The sequence below is a fragment of the Procambarus clarkii genome, chromosome 66, assembly GCF_040958095.1.
Source record: "Procambarus clarkii isolate CNS0578487 chromosome 66, FALCON_Pclarkii_2.0, whole genome shotgun sequence".
NCBI classification, from domain to species: Eukaryota; Metazoa; Arthropoda; class Malacostraca; order Decapoda; family Cambaridae; genus Procambarus; species Procambarus clarkii.
The window spans coordinates 27,309,397-27,324,816 of NC_091215.1; the positions used below are offsets into that span (position 1 = coordinate 27,309,397).

At 35.2% G+C, this 15,420-nt stretch overlaps 1 protein-coding gene across 14 annotated transcripts in view; it reads right to left on the minus strand.

The window, feature by feature from the left end:
- LOC123769248 (solute carrier family 35 member C2) overlaps positions 1–15,420 on the minus strand; it is a 34,061-nt gene continuing 18,641 nt past the window's right edge. For 12 of the 14 annotated variants that reach the window (XM_069309947.1, XM_069309949.1, XM_069309946.1 and 9 more), the window contains 8 exons: positions 10,040–10,209; positions 9,315–9,529; positions 8,047–8,119; positions 7,480–7,598; positions 6,932–7,065; positions 5,317–5,426; positions 3,802–3,930; positions 1–3,367 (listed from right to left, as the gene is read on the minus strand). In XM_069309947.1, the coding sequence (XP_069166048.1) occupies positions 3,197–3,367; positions 3,802–3,930; positions 5,317–5,426; positions 6,932–7,065; positions 7,480–7,598; positions 8,047–8,119; positions 9,315–9,529; positions 10,040–10,209 (1,121 nt within the window). In that variant the 3' untranslated portion in view covers positions 1–3,196. Of the gene's footprint in view, positions 3,368–3,801; positions 3,931–5,316; positions 5,427–6,931; positions 7,066–7,479; positions 7,599–8,046; positions 8,120–9,314; positions 9,530–10,039; positions 10,210–12,014; positions 13,257–13,281; positions 13,401–15,420 lie in introns of those variants that run through there. The other 2 variants (XM_045760306.2, XM_045760303.2) reach the window with 2 other exon arrangements.

Genomic DNA, 15,420 nt, shown 5'->3' on the forward strand with positions numbered 1-15,420 from the left:
ATTATTGGAATGCCAGTAATATAAAAATATACCGAGCCCAGAATACTACATAGCACTTCCTTTTGAATATTCAAGACATGCTAGATATCATTAGAGCTACCAATACAAAAGAAAAAAGATGCAAGACAAGCAGTGTTAAAAGTATTGGATTCCCCAAAGATTATTAATGGACATATGACTCAAAAGATTTGGATTAAAATATTTCTATCCTGAAAATTTGAATATTCTACAAGGTGCAAAACTGTTGACAGGACATTGCAGTTCTGACATTAAGGTGCAGATCTTTGTTCCACTATATGCCCACAAGTTAACTGTGCAGCCAATATAGAACCTGGCCATAAATGTTCCCTTCTTATTTCAGCGACAGGCCATGGGAATAGGTCACATTTGATAATACATAACTATTCATAATGGCAAACCATTATCTAATTGTTTTAAATGGCATTAATAATGATGGTAGAAAACTGAGGAATTCATTTCTGGGAGTTAGGATGAGCACAAATGACTGTAGCAGCAGTGCCCATGAGATCATTAAAGGCAGTACCAATATGGCTGGGAATTTAGCAAAATGTTATACTGTACATATATATCGGATAGAGATGAGAAACAGCCAAGGTTTTATCTCGATCACCATGGGATGTGTGGTTGACACTGCAAGAGTCAACCGCACGCATTGTGGTTGCTCAAGAGTCAACCACAAGAGTCAATAACAGCATTGGTGCATGAAAAGTAACCATTTTGGACAATGTAAAGCTCTGCCTTAAAAATAATCATTGGAAGGGGGGAAAGGGGAGGTGGTACATAAAGGCTTTATCATGAAAAACAATGGAATAGCCATCAGCAGATTTCAACCCACCCATAAACAAAGCATGTGAGACACTGAAAATGTTCAGTTTCAGGACTTAAGGCTTCACAAAATATAATGCACAGGGGACATCATGGGGGAGAACCAGGCACAATAAGAGGGTACACATGGTGAACAGAGCTTTCAAGAGGGGCAGCAGTTATTGTGTAATAAAAGCTTTTATGAGAACTTTTGGAAAATAGCAATTAAAAACAAAAAAAAAACAAAAAACAAGCCAAGGCATAAGTCCATATGATGCAAAGTGTTAAAATGAAGGGTTCAGTGTAACTGATAAAAAATGCAAAGCAACCATGGCCTACGTTAGACGGACTAGAGAGGAGTGCAAATCCTGGAAGAAGTGCAGGTGTGCAAGTCAGTATTCAAGAGACAAAGAAAGAATAAAGGGTTCTAAAAGACAGTCACAGGTATTAGTGAGAGAATTACCTCAGAATTAGTAGAGAAGAGGTGAATTAGTGAGAAGAATTGCCTAGTGAAGTGGATGTTCAACAAAGATGTAAGGGAACATCATAATGGATTATGAGCAATGGTGCAGTAACAATAAAAATTTAAATTTCCCTTTATTTTCTAATGTGTGGGTTGGGTGTCAAAGTTTCGGCCAAATACATACTGTAACTTATTTACTTGTACCATTTTGCAGAAAATAAGTGACCAGAACGACCAATAATGCATAAAAAATGAATAAATAATTAGAACTGTCAACAGCTACACACTGTCATTCTAAAATTTGCCATTTGTTTTACCTTTATATATATATATATATATATATATATATATATATATATATATGTCGTACCTAGTAGCCAGAACGCACTTCTCAGCCTACTATTCAAGGCCCGATTTGCCTAATAAGCCAAGTTTTCATGAATTAATTGTTTTTCGACTACCTAACCTACCTAACCTAACCTAACCTACCTTTTTCGGCAACCTAACCCAACCTAACCTATGAAGATAGGTTAGGTTAGGTTAGGTAGGGTTGGTTAGGTTCGGTCATATATCTACGTTAATTTTAACTACAATAAAAAAAAATTGACCTCATACATAATGAAATGGGTAGCTTTATCATTTCATAAGAAAAAAATTAGAAAAAATATATTAATTCAGGAAAACTTGGCTTATTAGGCAAATCGGGCCTTGAATAGTAGGCCAAAAAGTGACTTCTGGCTACTAGGTACGACATATATATATATATATATATATATATATATATATATATATAATATAATATTTAATAAATTTATATATATATATAATTGTTAAAATTATTAATAAAATTATATAATAATATATATATATATAAATAAAATTTCCAGTACTATACATTAAACTTGTTATTGTTGTGAAGTCTCATATTTTTCAGTATTCACGTGTTGACATCTTTACATATATAAATACTTCTCAAAATAAGTACATGGCTTCTTTCTTCCCTTTATGCATGCTTGCTAAAGTGCCCTTCGTTGATTAGCAGTAAATTTTGTCCTACCATTGCACTGTATTGAATAACTAAGCTAACAGACTATATATCTTAAATTCAAGTTTATTTACATTGTGACTAGCAAAAGTTTTAACACCAATATTAATAATTGTTTAAAATTATTTATTTTGCTGCTTGGCAACACCAAAATAAATAAAATAAACTTAACTTACACCGGTCCTTGTCAATAATTGTTGTACATTATTGTGTGTGCACCATAGGCTATAAACCTTGTCTGTTTTACAGTTATGAACATGTTTCACATTCCTAGGAGGTCTCGGCTCCCGACCAAGACCTGGGTTCATAAAGCAGTTAAGTGCTTACTAACGTGTACATCTTTCCTCAATCTTTGACGGCTTTGGTTATATTTATTAAACAGTTTACAAGCATGGAAACTTCTCCATCAACTGTTGTTATTGTTATAAACAGCCTCCTGGTGTTTTGGAGCTCATTAACTGTTTAATAATTGTAAACAAAGCCGCCAAAGATTGAGAAAAGATGTATAGGTTCGCAGGTGCTTGCATAGCCGCTTTATGAATCCTGGTCCAGGTTGAGAACACTTTCCATGACCTAGACATTTAGACAAGTTAACAGTGGCTTAACAAAAACTGTCAAATTTGTCTAAAACACACATCCACAATCATTAAGAGCATGTAAAAAATCAAACCACTAACACTGCATAATATTTTATATAAAACTGTAACAAAAGACAGACGGAAATTAGTCTTCACAGAAACTAATTGGATTCATGCATGCCTGCGTGTATGGGGATATATATATATTTTTACCAGTGCCCCTTTATGAACCATACTGGTCCAGACTATTTTTAACAATTCAAACACACACATTCTTACCATGAACTACCTTGAGTAAATTTCCTGCTCCTCACCATCTGTATCCGAGAGCAAGGGTACCTTTTGGTAACTTTCTGTTGGTGATAAGGGAATGGGCTGCTGAGGTGGCTTGGGCGGATGTACAGCCTTCAGCACAACATGGAATGTGATGCCAATGATACAAAGGACTAACCCCATCTGTTAGAAAGAAGAGATTTAGATTTGTAATCTATTAATGTGTAAATATACTGTATTAACACATTTTATATGAAATGGCAGTTTACTAAAGTAAGATGTTAAATCATTATTAGTACAGTTTCCCCACCTTCATGTGGGAGGGAATGCATCACCCTGCAATACTGCGTAATGTTCATGCAATTGCATGCAGTCGGCCAAATAAAACCTCCAGGGCACGTGCTCATGGCAATGCATTAACAAAACATTTGTCATTAATAGCACAGTGTGGAAGCTGATATTTACCTAACAAGATTCATCTCAGGAGAAGACACCATACAATAATGATAAAACATCTTGAGAACATGTGCTCACCTGGTTCCCTCACACCAAGTATTTCCACTATTGCTATAAGGAAATTTGATAATCATACAATCGGCAAAAATACTGAAACTTACTAAATTTATGAATGTCAGATGTTCACTGTAGACATAGACTGCTAGTGACAGTGTCATGATCTCTTTGGCCACGCCCGCAATAGAGAATGTAAGGGATGAGGTGTAAACGACTACAAGGTACTCCGAAACCTGTAACATAGAAGTAAAAACTAACATTATATCCATATACTATATAAGTTTGGTTACTATGTATCTTTGAACTGTTTGGAGAAAATTTTATAATAATCAAATTATAATTCATATGTACAGGCAGTTCTTGATCTGTGCAGGGATTACATTCCTGTAAAAATCCTTTAAAAAACAAACATATTAAACAGAGGAATATGGGAAAAATTCCACAACACCAAAATGATAACTTTTTATGCTATTTTACTCGATAAAACATCTATTTGACCATAAATATGCTAGGAACCATTAATGCTATGTAAAACTACCAGGACTATGATGGACTTGCAAGATCTTAGTGATAGAGATATATCTAACAGGTAGGTAACTTTAATATTATCCCTCGGAATATAAAATATACTGTTCTAAGAGCAAGAGAAGAAAGACTCGGGAGCAAGTGGGTAAGTGGTGATTGATAAGATGCTGCAATGATGACACATCCACTTCCAGTTCCATCATGTGTGTTGCAACAATAACTGATTCTGATTAAAATAGTGATAAAATAATAAAGGAAATTGCAGAAGGCCTATTGACCACCACTCACCCCCAGCACACCATCCACCCCCAACCCACCACACCACCCACCCCATCACACTACCCACCCCACTACACCACACCACCCCACAATCCACCACCCACCCCACTACACCACACCACCCCACAATCTACCACCCACCCCACCACTACTCCCCATTCCACACCCCAACACACCACCCACCCCACTCCACACCCACCCAGCACACCCCACCACCCACCCAGCACACCCCACCAGCCAGCCCACTGCAATGTGTGGATGTAGAAAAGAAAAGAGCAGAGTATAAAGTTATAGTGCAATATCTGTGTAGTGCGATAAAAGGCGCCATCAACAGACACTAATGTGAACTCTGATTTCATAAGCAACCAGGCCACTGGTCTGCTACCTTTAATGTCTGCTATTACTTACATGATATTTCTTACAACTACAATATAGTGCATGTCAAAGGTTCTTCAATTAAATAAATAATAAACACTGTATTTTGCTTAAAATTCCTTTGTACTCTATAGATTACCTATTGTATTCTTTTAAACATTGTTTTATTTGAGTTTGAAAGAATGAGATAATCATATCTTTTAGCAAATGCTTCTCTTGATTTAATTCACATAACATTATCATCTAAAGTATCTTCACATTTTAAGGAGATGAGGAGAGAGATACTATGGAAACCTACAACTATTCCATTCTTGAAAGTAAGGTAAATAATGTATCAGCTACACTTTGATGCAATTATATCAGTGCCTCCAATAAACCTGCCTAATTATTCATAGTGAAAATACATAAATATAAAAAGGTTATCAATCGTGATGACGTACCTCCATGAAGAATGCAAGGACAGCTCCAAACATAACTCTACCCCACATAAACAAAGTGTCAGACGAGTCAGTGAACCGAAATCCATATTCACTTGCTGCTATTTCTGTGCCTGGAAAGTAATGTTAATACATAAACACAAACACGACTATGCATGCATGTATCCGACACATACACTTGATGGGTGTCAAGGGGATGGGGGTGGAACATGTGCATATAATTACCCGAAGTGTAGTTGCAAGAACAATGTTCGTGGTGTGTTAAGACAAACGTAATATAAAATTTCAAGAACTTCACAAGTGAAAATGAGTTATATTGTTGATCTAATAGTAGTCCAGCATACACAAAAGTTAACTATTAAATATGACTTAAACAATTAAATAAATAGGGAAAACTATATTCAGCATAGCTGTTGCTCTGATTATAAGTACAGCTACACATATCACTAGCTAAACCAAAACACTGTAAATAGTGTCTTAAGGCGCTCGACTGGTGGTGCGCATGATGTCTTTTGGCGCTCATGTGTATATCATCAGATTCAAAAATACCTACGCATACAAGGGTTTCACAATTCTTTCCTTGGGCCTCCAGCAACCTTCCTTCATCTTGAAAAAATTATCCAGTCTCTGACTTTCCCTCTAGGGCCTTAGCAGGACTATGAGGACAATGTCTGGCACATCACCATCCAGTGTGTGAATGTGCAGGACAGTCATACTAAGCGCCATTGAAATTTTACCAACAACAAATGAGTAATAACCATTTACTGTATATATTTACAGGCAAAATGTGTGCCAGATGCAGTTACAAGATTTAGGCTTACATATATGCATACATTTATACACACAGATCTGTATATATATATATATATATATATATTTCCAAAGTTAAACATAAATAACTTTGACACATCAACGTAACACCACCTTTGACACATCAATACAGCTTGTTAGGACCAAAAAACTAAATCAAGAAATAAAAATAATTGCCAAAGTTACTCCCATGCAGCACCTCATTTCTACTGAAGAAAAACAACAACTCTGGGCCACTACAGCTAAACTACAACAGGTAGAGATTTCTTACTTGATGTCTAATTAACAATGTTAAAAAACTCCATGGTGTTTGCAATTTTTTTGTCATATTTAACAGGTGTGCAGTGCAGTGGTTAAGTGAAGCCCAAGAAAAAATGATGTAGCAATGTCATGAAAATTATGGGGGGTTGGTATAGGAGCAGGTGACACTGGGATGAACCCTGACTGGCTTATGACACTTCCATACCACCACCTTGCCCCTCCATCCATGTGGCATCTTTGAAAATCAGGCGACGCTAGCCTCAAGCAACTGGCTGTCTACTTTGGACCGAGACTTTCTATTGTGTAGATATTAGACATACCAATTTTGAAACTCCTAATAATTTGCCAACTCCTTTAAACTTCCAAATGATTCTTATATTTAGTGCTAGATAATTAGTGCTATGACTGATTAAAATTTTACTCACATATTAACTGCTAAAGGTATATATAGTATTTGTAATTTAACTATTAGTAGCATATATCATAGAATTAAGGAAACACAAACAGAAGCACTTAATATTCTCCAGCCACCAAGTTCTGTTCCTACCTTCCATGATGATGGCCAAGGGTAGGAGGGACACAGTCATCCACGGCTGTATGTGATACACCATGTCAATGGGGTTACTCAGTCCCAGCTCAGATTTCTGCATCACCAGCTGGGATAATGTCCATCGCAGACCACTGAAGGGAAAAATAATTTGCTAAAAAAGATGGTTTAATTTTTCTATTGATTTTATCAAATTCTGAAGATCTGAAATTGATTTTTAGTGTTCAAACTACTCTAAATGTTAAATTAAATATTCTATATGTAGTACATACTTTAGTATATATGCAATATAAATTTATTTTCTGAACAATTATGCCTGGTTGTTTTCTGAAGGACAATATGAAAAGATCCCTGCAATACCAATCCAGAGTGTTGGGCTGCCTGAATACACGATACTGATCATATGACATAGCGGATCTTTCCTATGAGAGCAACTGAATGATACTGATCACAAAAGGGCCCCTTTATATTGACTCAAAGCCTTATTTTCCTGAGCACACTGAAATAATCTATGCTGATTAAGCAAACAATGAAAATAAGTATAATACCTGAGTAAAGAAGCGGTAATAACAAGAAGAAAGCCAAAGAGGTTGAACTGTGTATACTTGTACGTGAAGAGGAAGAGCCCACTAGTGATGAGCACAACCAGGATCACTACGCTACATCTCTGAAAGCGTAAACTCCAATCACAATCCACATAAATATGTATATCTATAAAATAAATCAGCTTGAGCATAATGACAACTATTTTCAGATTTTAAAATAACTGCACATTGAATCAAAATATCTATACCTTGCTCTAAATCTATGATTTAGATCTAAATCCTAATCACTAATGTGTAATTCTTAAATGTCTTTAGTTTAATACTTAAGCTGACAGCATTTGCTTCACCATACTGGTGGGTGACCTTAGTAGCTTAGTGAAACAAACGTTTCCTCTCCAAATGTTTAGTGTACATGTTATATGCAGACTAAGCTTAAACTGCCACACACACACATAAAAGTTATTATTCTCCTGCTGATAATTATAATTGGGGTTAATATGCCCGACAACCAGCTTGTGAGCACTAAAACTAATAGGTAAAAACGATACAACACGTGATCAAAATACTTACCATTTCTTCCAATTTGAAGATAATTGCAAATATTAAAATAAATAGCAGAGCTGTAGACTTGGACATTGTATACCTGAAAGTAAGCAAATACAAAGTCAGATGGTAATATACTAGTTATAAAATGCTCTCAATTCATAATATCTAATGGTTAAGATGCCAGACATCAGCCACAACTGGTCATCAAACCCTCCGGCAATAAAAGAAATATTACCTTCATTGTGGTAGAAAACTTAACCAAATATCAGAAATGATTTAAGTCTGTTAGTTTTATATGTGCAAATGTAGACAACATTTGAAATTAAATAATAATTCAACATATGTTCATCATGATCCAGATTTTTGTAAAGCTGATTATGAGGGATTAAGGCAAGCCTTGGTGTGTGCAGATTGAGCAACCTTAAACACAGAAGATGGGCAATTATTAGCTTCCCTTAGTGCTTTATAAGGAATGTGTTCTCAAGCTTATGTAAGATACCTTTAATGTAGAGTATTTGAATAGTTATTAAAAGTAGTCCAGTGTCACCATGTTACCTGATGCTGAATTATAATAGGGTATATAGTGGGCCCTCACTTGAATGAACTAATGAAGTAGAGCCAATTTGTTTCATCTGCCATGTACTTAAATGCTATCCAGAGCTCAGTTAGCATTGCTTAGGACCATATGAATTGCACATAGCAATCTATATGGTCCTGTGGTGACATTCTCAAAGGTAAAATTCCCTGTCTAACTTCATAAAAATCCTTTTGCCAAGACTGTAGGTAAAATTGGGGCTATGTTCACGCTTCCCCACTTCATTGTATGATATATTTCCACATTAAAATTTAATGAGCAATTGTTCACTCAGTTGTTCAGTCTGACCAGGTCATGCTGAAGGATTTGATCACATTCTCTCTGCAACAATACTCTGTAGTCTGGAACACTTTTTCTTAAGTTCATCATAGATTTCAGCTACAAGTTTGGGTATAAACAGTTACCTAGACATATATGTTAGAACATGAAAACAAAACAATTATCAAGAAACTCATGAATTTGTTTTTTTATTTAATGTATGGACAATGTAATTTCAATGTTTGTGGGGAAATGAAAATATAGTTTGCCCAAGTATGACCAATGCAAAGAAACATTATAAACATATACAGTACTGTATATTCATAATTTCTCACAAGCCATTACTTCTATGGACAACTGTAGTTGACTATTTAGGTAATCACAATAATGTACAAGCTAGATAAATGTATTGTAATTGCATTTCAAGTGTTATACTTACAAGGCTACGGTTATAAACTCAAGCGACCATTGAGAGAGGCCAATATCAATGCCGGCAGCTGCTCCAGGAGGTAATAATCTCCTCCAGTAAACATCCCAGGGAAGCAACACCCTGGGGATACCCGTTGCTAGAGTGTATGTTGCCCGGAATATTCCCGCTAGCACAAACTTCATAAACAGGTGCACTATTACTACTGTTAAGGGAAACTTGAAATCCTGCAAAATAAACAAAAAATACTATTGTTAAGAGCATACATTAAACTTTAGAAACTTCTTCCCTATTCTAAAGGAAATGTTTATATACAATCTTCTCTGGCTATTTCTGATACTGTACTTTCAAGTTAAAAAAACTAGAATACCTGAACGTGTTATGTAAGTGAAGTGCATCTACCACTGTAGTGTGTATACCTCTGTAGTGTATATACATCTGTAGTGTATATACATCTGTAGCATATATACCTCTGTAGTGTGCATACCACTGTAGTGCATATGTTATTGTAGTGTGTATACACCACTGTAGTACAATACTGCACATGGACTCACTTCACCGCAGATTTTCCAATACTTTCTGTAGTAAAAATTAAGCAAGAACAGAATCCTTCCATTGCATCCAGATGTTAAGATGATGAAATGTCGTTGAAGTTTCCCACCATACAGTACTGTACCGTAATTCCATTTCTTTACAGTAATTACCCATAATAATAAAAATGTTAATTTACAACTTACCCTGAATAATTTTTTCTGATAAAATGTGAGGCCAATGGAGCATGTGTAATACATTAATATGAGAATTAGTGTTCGTATGCAGTGAACAATAACCTGACCAATTCTTCGGCCACCACGACGCCTCGTTAGCCGGCCTTCTGTCACCTCCAGCCCCGTCATGTTCACAAGACCTGATGGGTAAGGTAAATGAATATACTGTACAATAAAGAATGTTTACAATGTGCAATTTTATTAAATATACGAGAGAACACACATTTTGCTCTTATTTCCACATATGGAACTGCATTTTCATTGCGAATTTAAATTATGTCATTCCTTACAAATCAGTTGTTGATAAAATAATTAGATATGGTTAAATTGCATGAGGGCAATTCAGTAAGGCATCACTAGGATGGTATACCTCGGTATACAATGTGATTAATTACATGTGTTATGCTTACATGGGGGTGTAATGGAGATATGGGTGAGATAATGGGTGAGGGGGAGATGGGGTTTGAATGGCACTTCATTATTTTGAACACATGACTTTTTAATAGTTTAATATTAATTAAAATGCACACAAATGTTCTGTCATTTGCATAAAGAAAAAATCACAAAAATGGCATTAGTGATGATGGAAACTAAACCTGGATTAGCCCAATCGATTGAGGTTTCACTGAAAAGCACAATTCAATCTGGTGTAAGAGGTCAAGGCACTGTTTAGGGCTGGGTGAAGGGAAAGTCCAGGGATAAGAGTGAAAATTCTATACAAATCAGGATTTCTTGTTGGATATGTCATATGAGTGATATGAAAATAACATTTCACTACTATAGTTAGATGCAAGACAGAACATGGGGGGAAATAAGTGGTCCTATAACTGTATCTTCCCTAACATTACAGTACTGTACTCTAATCATGGAAAACACAGAGCATACAATGTTTAAAATAAAATATTATGTTTCATTTCCACTTGGAACGTCAAAACACTTTGTCCATCCTTATTACATTGAGTCATTGAGCTTGTCTTAGATAAAAGAGGTATCCGGTGCTGATGTATAAGAGACCGAGATTGAAATAAAACAAAAATGTATAATCAGGTGCTCTTGTAGATTTCTTTCATATTAGTTGGTGCAATTAAGACTGTGCTTGTTAGATAAACCTACAGAGCTTGGGAGGAGAGAGAAATCATGTATTGCAACTGTCAACATAGTATTACCCAATGAAATTCTCCTTCACTGCAAAACTTAACTTTTGCCCATTTTCATATAAAAATAGTTTCAGTGTATTGCAATAGTTAATAATCAAATCTCGATCTTAAAACCGACTTTCATGACCTGGTACGTGCTGCCATCTGACGGAGATGGCACAAAACACACAGCTTATCTCATTGGCCACCCTTAAAACAACTTATTTAACTAGAATTATAACATTTAAACAAAATTTACAATGCAGTGTACTTACGTACATTATGGTGTGTTGAGCATCATAACAAGCAATATAAACCTATTATAAACTGTATACAAATTTAGCATAATAATGATCTACAAACTTTATGATTTTTTTAATTGTCTAATTATGTTCTTCTCAATGTCTCTCTTAGTCTTAGAAGTACAGCATATTACAAGCTTCTTTATAGTACAGTACATATCATAATAGAAATAAAAACTGAAAACAGTAACACATACTTGTCTATATTCATGATGATACTCTATACTATAGGGACACTTTCCCGTGGTACTAAGTGTGCAGTTTGTGGCTTCATATAATATACAAATACTGTATCTACTAAATAGCCACTGTAATGTGATCCTTTACTATACTACAAATGTGAATCCAAGTGATTATAATATAATTAACCAGAATTAAATGTCTTCTCTCATCTCAAAAATGACCTTACCCGTACCCACAAATAACTTATCAATTCTTTAAATAAAATTACACAATTTATCAGGCAATACCACATACCCAGTACATAAACAAAAGAAAATAAATTACTCGACTTAATGTGTTGTATCTGGGGAGATTTGCTGAGAAGGCTTGTAACTGTTCCACCTGATATTGGTGCTTGTATACTTGTTCCATCAGGTTGTGGTAGGTGTAGTGATTCTAACTCGGGTCCATCTGGCTGTGGTGTAGTGACAGTAGTCCTGCTTGACATAGTTCTTGTGGGTATAGTGATTGTGGCCCTGTTCCCTCCATTTCTGGTTGGTGTAATGGCTGTGACCCTGCTGAGTATACGAAGTTCCACTCCCACAAGCCCATCGTGTTGGATAAATGCTATATTATGTGAATTCTGTCTCTCTAAGAACTTTCATGTTGATATCACAAAGATGACTGGACAATATGGAACAAAAATGCTTCGTGTAGCTCAAGAAACCATTACTCAACATCTCACCAAGGTAACCGACTTTCTCAAGAGTAACACAAACAGAAAATAACCAGCTTCTCATACACCAAACCCCTGAATCAGTCGCAATGTTTACATGCTAGTCAACTGTAAACATTTATCAAGGTTCATACAATATTGTTTCTCCCCCCAAAAATGGTAATGGACTGGCTTTTTGAAATAGCCAAAAAGGGAAGAAAAACTGTAGATGGTAGTTATGCAAATTCATTTCAAACATCTGTACTGTATGCTCATTTCATATTCATGTACTGTACATACAAAATTACTTCTCATCTTGCTAATTGTTTACAATTAATTTCATGATTAATTAAGACACCGTTTGTAACATTTTATGATCTGCAGTCAAATTTGTGCTGGTTTAATCTTTCTTTTTTTTTTACTAAATCTCTAAAAGTTTCTCATACATAGTTTGACACCAACCACAAGAAAAACAATATATCTTATATCATTATTCAGAATTTTCTGTCTCTTCAATGTTTTGCTCATACATACAACTTTTTTCTACTGCAGAATATAAACGTACCCATTTGCACCCATAAACAATTGCAAGCAGCACTAAGTCCTCAGCTGGTGAGTTGTATCACCTATGAATCTAGATTTTATCTAGCAAATAAAGTTAACTACACTTCAAATTGCTTTCGGGTTAAACTGATAATCTATACTAAACTGAATGTAAAGATTTTAATTTCACAAATGTCAAACAATTGCAATGACTGCAATAAACCCGAGAATAATGCACACAACACAACCAAACTGAGCCACAACAGTGTGAACAGTGTAAGTAATATTGCAAAATGCAACAGTTAACAGATGTACAAGCCAAGCATCAGCAGCAATATGAAACAATATACTTACCACTTGCTTCATCTGCTGAGTCTGTCTGCAATCTCCAACCTTTTGCCTCCATGACAGCAGCTGTAGTTGACTTCTTAATAAGTACTTATATTTGAGCTCAGTTATCTCCCTTAGAAGATCTTGAGGTTGTAAAGGTGATAATATACTTTTTTCACTGGACTGCAATTAATAACTTTCGAAGCAATGGATTTTCTTATGACATCCGAAATTCAGCGAATGACAAGTTTTACAACTAGATAACTAGATAACTGGAAACTGAATGACAGCCTTTCACTGCAAATTCTCTTAATAAATTGAATAACTATAAGCACAAATTTTTGATTACCTTTGGAAATAAAACAGAAGTAAGATCCCTTGCATTTAATAATATAAGAACGTAAGCAGCATTTGTCCAAAGATATTACAACTAAATGAGGTTCACTATCAAATTTAGCTCTGGAATTTTAGTACCTAAATTTAGTACAGTAAATTTACACTTAAAAAGGAAAAGCACAGAACTGTAAAATATAACATGAACTGGCAATTCATTTAAATACAAAACAGGATAGTAAACTGAACTTTACATTACTCTAATAGTTAATTACAGAAATACTGTTAAGTCATTTAATTTCATGGTATACAGCAATTAAAAAGTCTTACGAGTTTATACAATTCACTGTTACAAGGAGTTTACTGCACTCCTGAATCTTCTCAGAAAAAAGAACCCTAATTCTTTACAGAAAAGTAGCACATGCAATTCCTTTCCACATGCACGACCATCATCAAAACATTTCAATACAGTATCTCAATGTGTCCAAAGATACAGTAATTACCATGAGAAAACACCAAGCCAGCATGATTATATAGAGCTCGGCAGGGATGTGTGCTCAAGGAGCTGGTATATGAGGTTGAAGTAAAGGAATGGTGACCAACCACTTGTGACCATCAGGAATTGAACACCGACCTTGCAAGAAGCAAGGCTGTCACTGTACTGACCAAAGTGATTGGATACTGTGTAGCCAAACAAGCTTAATGTAATCTATTATAGTATTCTTACATTTACATTGTTTTGAAACTTAAAATCCATGAAGGAACAGGTAACTGACAAACTTAATTGTGAATTGAACAAAGTTATAAAATGGGTGACCTTGCAAGGTTTGAAATGTAACAAAAGTATTTCCCTAAGCCTTTAACTTTCACACTGGAGTTTTGTTGAGCAAATGGTTTTCCTGGAACCTAGCCCTCATGTCTGGCTAAGGTTGCCTGTATTTACCAAAAAAAAAACCTAATAGATACATTTGTCACACTAAATTCTTTGAAACATTTACTATCCTGTAATTGTTCTCCTTTATGAGATGGTAGATAAGTTACAGTTAAAATATACTGAATGAATGTACAAGAGGCCACATATCCATAGGAATGACTTAAACAATTATAAAATGAAATGCCATGGTGGTCATTCACCCCTTTTTTGTATTATTTTATGCGAACATAAGAATATATAAAGCTGCAGAAAGCCTATTGGCTGATGCCTATTGATATACTGAATCTGTATAGAATAGGTCACCAGATTTTCTACACCTGACCAAAGTACGAGATAGTGGCCTGACTACAGAGCACAAGTGCAACAGAACCAATAGCTAAAACCTGTTACACCATTCAAGAAAATGCTAACGACGATATAAAAGATCAACATTTTCAATCAACTTGCTAACGCTCAACCTATGAGTATACAGTAATGCTTTGTAAGCAACATACAATGGGTCACACAAGTACCAACAGACCATGAGTGAAGTGGCAAAGGCTCAAAAAGCTAACCAATTGTTGTGCACCACGTGCTCGCATGAAGCATAATATATCCTATATACTGAATGCTTAAACTACTGTGCTCTAGAAAGCAAAGCCTCTTAAGAGAAAAACAAGTAAACTTGACCATGAATTGTAATTGTAAATAAAAATGAATTTTGGAGAATTGATTTTTGAATTACATGTACCACATGCTGGTTGGTGGCATAGGTCAGCACTTACAACTGTTTCAGTGTCATTCACCTTCGAGCCCTTATCACAAAACTGAATTCATCCTAGACTAAATTTCCTCATGTTCTTTTTCTTGTAATTTTCAGCAACTTTTTTTCTTATTCTCCCTTGAGCTTAATTTTA